Source organism: Octodon degus, unplaced genomic scaffold, assembly GCF_000260255.1.
Source record: "Octodon degus isolate 3935 unplaced genomic scaffold, OctDeg1.0 scaffold00107, whole genome shotgun sequence".
NCBI lineage: Eukaryota > Metazoa > Chordata > Mammalia > Rodentia > Octodontidae > Octodon > Octodon degus.
In genome coordinates this window covers 73269-79138 of record NW_004524683.1, presented here as the reverse complement: position 1 = coordinate 79138, position 5870 = coordinate 73269, and the positions used below count along the sequence as shown (strand labels likewise).

The 5870-nt window shown below is 41.4% G+C and overlaps 1 protein-coding gene across 1 annotated transcript in view; it reads right to left on the bottom strand.

Moving 5' to 3' along the window:
* Positions 1–5870, bottom strand: part of Ndc1 (NDC1 transmembrane nucleoporin) — a 68260-nt gene that overhangs the window by 58192 nt on the left and 4198 nt on the right. The window contains exons 3-5 of the mRNA XM_023724184.1: positions 4513–4614; positions 3524–3698; positions 1457–1595 (exon numbers count right to left, since the gene is read on the bottom strand). Of these exons, the coding sequence (XP_023579952.1) occupies positions 1457–1595; positions 3524–3698; positions 4513–4614 (416 nt within the window). The remainder of the gene's footprint in view (positions 1–1456; positions 1596–3523; positions 3699–4512; positions 4615–5870) is intronic.

Sequence of the window (5870 nt, the reverse complement as noted above, 5' to 3'; positions counted from 1 at the left end):
AAAAAAAATAGCAACAGCCATCATATTACTCTGGAGGCTCATCAGTGTAGGAAAGGTCCTGACTTGCTTTTCTTTTTTGAGACAGGGTCTCAGTATACAGTTCAGACTGGCCTTGATCTAACTTTATAGCATAGGCTGTTCTGGAACTCACAAGGCCTCCTAGGTACAGGTGTGCGCTACCACGCCTTGCTAGGACCTGACTTTTTATATTTAGCTACAGTTTCCTAAGGATGCGCCCTGCTTAGCAACTTCAATACTTGAGGAGCAGACACTGTACACAATGTCCCCAAGGCTATAGAGCTACAGTGTCCTCCGTATTGTCCCTCCCAGTTTGTTAGGCAGGCAAACCTAGCCTCCTGGGAAAATAAAAGGATACAAGCCTGATACTCCTAGGTCCCAAGATCCATCTTTTTTTTTTTTTTTTTTAAATTTTAGGGAAGGGTCTACAGGGTGTTCAGAGTCTCACTACTAGATCGGACTCCTAGTGATCTTCCTGCTTACAGCCTCCCAAGTGCTGGAATTACAGGCACACGCTACCACACCCAGTCTCAATTGCCATCTCAGTGTGCCCTTGGAGTGGAGCCAGCATGGCAGGCCCGGAGATCAAATCCCAGTCCCTGTGTCTGTTTGCAGCGCTTTAATCCACTAAGCTATTTGGCTGGCTGGAAGATCCATCATTTTAATGACTATTGCTACATCCTTACCATCTCTATTCTACCTTTCTTTACTGCACTGCTCAACAAAATCTCTGCTCCAAACATTCTCAGGCTGAAGGAGACCAACCAAGCAGAAAAATGCCATTATATACTCATGGCTGCAAGAGATGCTCCAAACATATATTATGGCCAAATGATAAAAATCAACAATCTGCCAAAATTGAACCTGAAGCAACGTTGAATATTACTATCATAAAATAAACTTTTAGAGTCTGGGGATAGCTCGGCAGTCTAAGCTAGTCTGCCTAGCAAGCACAAAGACCCAAGTTTGATGCACACTTTGTCTTGTTCTGAAAACGATGTGAGGGTACATGACATACTCTAAAATGATTGACATAGCCTCAAGCTCACAAGAGATTCTAAGTTCTGCATGAACATGACCCTCCTCCCTCCTCTTCCCTCCTATTTTCCCTCCTCTCCCTCCTCCTCCTCCTCCTCAGACTTGCTAGGTCAAGGCAAGTGCCACTACCTAGCAGGGAGGTGAAAGAAAGCACTGCTGAGAGTGGTAATAAGAGGGGTAATTACAGCCCACAGAAAAGTCTCATGAATTTTGAGGATTTCAATCTTAAGTTTTGTGGTTCAAATCTTGAATTAACCACATCAGGGCTTGTTATGCACATATACACCAAGGAGAGTTTATTTTTATTTATTTTATTTTATTTATTAATATTACTTTTTTTACACCAAGGAAATTTTAATGCTGTCAAATTCTGCTATCAGTAATGCTTGAATGAGCTTACCTGTATGATGGGAAATTGAAGGTAGTTCATGTTGTTAATAAAATACAGAAGACTATAGCTATATCCCATGAATGCTCCAGCCAGTAGGAAAAAAAGATGATATTCATTTAAGCAGGTTTGTGCAGCAGGCCTATCTAAGCTGAAGGGAAAAAGTTAAGTTATTAATTCAACTGTAAGGGAAACAGATCACTGTCTTGGGTTTAATATTTACTGAAAACAAACAAACAAAAAAAAAGTATACTGAAGGCAAAGTTCTGAGTTCATCAATTAATGTTCAAATTCTAACAAAATGGTTCATTTTAGGTTAAGTGCGAGCAGAACTTTATTAAGCCTCTTTTTCCTGAAGCATGAGAATCTGACTCTAGCTCTGCTGCCCGAGAAACCTTATGTGTGTACAATGGAAGTAAATGACATCACTTACAATTTGGTAAACCACATCTGGAACAAGAGAACTATAAACAAGCTATATACCAAAGATATGCCATGACAGGCCAGCGAGATAGCTCAATGGACTAAGTACCTGCTTAGGCAAACACAGGGACCAGGGTGCTATCCCCAGCACCACATGCCACTCCAGTCCCAGCCCCAGCCCCAGGTGTGCTGAGCCCATCACAGAGACCAGGCGTGGTGGCAATTGCCAGTAATCCCAGTGCTCCGGACACTAAAAACACAAGGATCACTACAAGTCTAAGCTGCATAGTGAGACCCTTTGCCAAGTACGTTAAAAAAAAAAAAAAAGGTATGTCATGACTTCTCTCCATGTTGTCGCTTACAACCTGACATTACACTCAGGGCCTCTGGATGCTGTGCCTATAAAGTTGCTACAAGAGACATCAGATCCCTTGAAGTATAAAGCCCAAAGCAGGAAGCCCATACCTGTGTGATGTGGATTCACCACTCTTGTACCTGAACTGTCTCAAAGTCAAGGAAAAAGTACCCAAATGGTGTGGGGCCTGCTGTCTGTATGAAATAAGTCTAAAACTCCTGCTGAAGAGGAAGTCCTGGTATTTCCCACCTCACAATCTAGAACTGCTAGGTTCTGAAATTTAATTAAATCTCTGGGATTCCCTGGTGGGCATGCCATCATCCAGTACCCTATCACCTTCCTCTTACATCCTTTAATTTAGAGGGTAGGATTTTATCTACCTGGTGAACATCAAGCTCTTAAACTCCTAGGTATCTCTATAACCCAGCAAACATGATTCAGTAGGCACCAGCTTTCCATGAAGGAGTACCCAGTTGACATCCTGACACCTATCTCCATGAGATAAGATTCCAGGCTGATGATTTTCTGGACTGTGAGCTACGGGATGATGAGAAGAGATTAGTCTTGCTAAGGACTCTGACAATGAAATCACTGGTAAACCTACTTATAACAAGCGTTACTCTTCTCAACAACTTGTAGCTTTTGCTGTCATCCACTATCTGGTACTTCACTTCCATCTCGGTTGAAGAGATCTGCAAAAGGAACTTAAGACTCATCCAGGGTGCAGCTGGCATTCCCTTATTCACAACCGTCCTGTATTCCCAGATGTCCCTCACCATTTCATGTTTGTAAAGGGACACTCTGCATTAGAGCAAACTTATTCTGGGGGGGGGGGGCTGCCTCTTAAAATAGCCAAGGACGAAAAAGAAATCAAGTATTCAATAGAGCCAGGTATGATGCACATGCATGTAATCTCAGAGCTGGGGAGGCTGAGCCAGGATGATCATACTAAGTTTGGGGCCAAGATGGGCTACATGTGAGTTCAAGGCCAGCCTGATCTTCACAGGGAGACCCTGTCTCAAAAAACAACAAAAATAAATCTCAGGGAAAAAAATAAAATAAAATAAACACATCTGGGGCCAGGGAGATAGCTCAGTGGCATAAGCACCTGCCTGGCAAGCCCAAGCTCCTGACTTCAACCCCCAGTACCAATCAACCAATCAATCTGACATATACAAATAAGCACTTGTGATTAAAGTCTGGAAAGCAAAGAACATTCACAAATTACTGGCCTATCTAGGTCACCTTTGGCTCAGTAACTGAATCAAGCTATTTACAAAGAGCGAGCGCATTTATGATACCTCTCAGAACTGGAGCAGGGCACCACCAGGAAACTGTACTGGCCCTTGGTCATCACCGCTGCACACCAGGCCATCACCATCCCCATAGTGGCATGAACTAATGAGTGCATGAGTTGCTGAGGGTGCAAGATCTTCCCTATCAGCGCCAATCTGGAGCAGGGGATGGATGGCACAACTGCAAAGAAAATGTGTTATCGCAGCATATGAAGCCAGAGGATCTCAATTATTCCCTCTTATCCCTTGACAAATATTCTAGGGGCAGAAAGTAACCCACAATCAACACAAAACACAGCATAGAAAAACTCTAAACTAAAAACACCCTAGCACTGGGCATGGTGTCACATGTCTGTATTCCTAGCACTTTGAGGCTGAGACAGGAAGATCGCTGTGTGAGTTTAAGGCCAGCCTCGGCTACACAAGCAAGTTCAAGGCCAGCCTGCATTAAATAGCAAGATCCCACTTCACAAAAATTTATTAGTTAGGCCAGGGAGATGGCTCAGTAGAATAAGCACTTGCCTGGCAAGCGCAAGGGCCTGAGCTCAATCCCCAGTTCCACCAAAAAAAAAAAATTAAAAAAAAAAAATCATTAGTTAATTTAATTAAATCCTGACACAAGGGCCAGCCAAATAGCTCAGTGGATTAAAGTGCCTGCAAGCAGACACAGGGAACAGGGGTTTGGGGCTTCGATTCCTAGGCCTGCAGTGCTAGCACCACCCGTGGGGCATGCTGAGATGACCACTGAGACTGGCTGTGGTGGCGCGCACCTGTAATCCCAGCACTTGGTAAAGAGGAGAACCACTGAGTCTGATCTAGTAGTGAATACCCTGTAAAACCTTCCCTAAAATATCAAAAAAAAAAAAAAAGAAAAGAAAAAGAAAATCCTGACACAGACCTCAATCTATTACACAGATCAATATGTAAAATGCACTGTCTACCTTCAATAAAATAAATTTAAAAAAATTTTTTTTAAATTCCCATTTGAAACTCACCTGCATAGAACTCGACATTGAAAACACTTATAATTATTACTACCACTGACAGCAGTAAGAGGTAAAAGATGACATAGGAACTGTACAAGTCATTGACAGAATCTAAAACACAAAAAAAATGAATTAGTAAGGTTTATGCAGATTTGTGGTCATGTTGAAGACACTGCAATATAAAAACTGTGTACCATAACTTTCACAATAATCTTTTTCACAATAATGCTAACTTCAAATCTTATCTTTTCTGTAAGAATTACACACTGCTTACAGATCTAAATGGACATCAACTCGAGTATACCAGTGTAGTATTTGGAGCATATGGAGTATTTGGAATTGGGTCTGGATACTTTAAAAGTACAGTAGAATTTATTTTAAATGACCCAGATGTTAATATCAGACAAAATACTACCCTATATGAACATTTCTTTTCTTTTTTTTTTGTGGAACTGGGGATTGAACTCAGACCCCTGCACTTGCCCAGGAAGCACTTATTCTACTGAGCCATCTCCCCAGCCCTGAAAATTTCAAAGATTCCTTTTTAAATGTGATGTTTTTCAGATTTCCTCTTTAAAAATGTACTTTGCTCCTATCGCTGAAGTTAAAGTAACATCTTTGTAAATAGTGTAACTCATCAATCATCTAAAGGAGCCAAAGTACAAAACAAAAAATTGTGATGTCCCTGTGAAATCCTAGTATGCTTACATGACTGAGTAGTAAACAATGTTCCCATTCAAAGTGTAAAATATGAATATATTATGCCTAAGCTATGAATAAATGAAAAAAATACATGCTATTAAGCAGACTAAGACAATGAAACCTTGAGACAGAATCTCACTCTGTGGTCCAGAATGGCCTTGAACTCACTGTGTAATGCAGGCTGACCTTGAACGCTCATTGATTCCCCTAAATACTGAGATTATAAGCATGCACCACCTCGCCTGGTTTAAACCAATTATTTTTAAAAGTACAATTCTTTTTTTTTTTTTTAATTTATGTTTCTGGTACAGTGTCTCACTACACAGCTTGGACTCGCAGTGATCTTCCTGTTTTTAGCCTCTCAAGTGCTGCAATTACAGAAGTGGGCCACCATACCTGGTCTTAGTGGCTCAGCAACCTCACAGGTAGGGCCAGCCTGGTACCTGGGATCAACCCTGGTCCCTGTGTTTGCCTAAGCTTTAGGCCGCTGAACTATCTCACCGACCCTAAAAATACAATTCAATGAGCTAAAGTAATAAAAAAGACTTCCTGGCCTCCACAACTGAATACCTATGATCTCTACACTAACTTATGGCTTAATTTTGTCTGATCTGTATGACCTAGCCAAACACTGACTGACATAAATAAAACACTTCCTATAATTT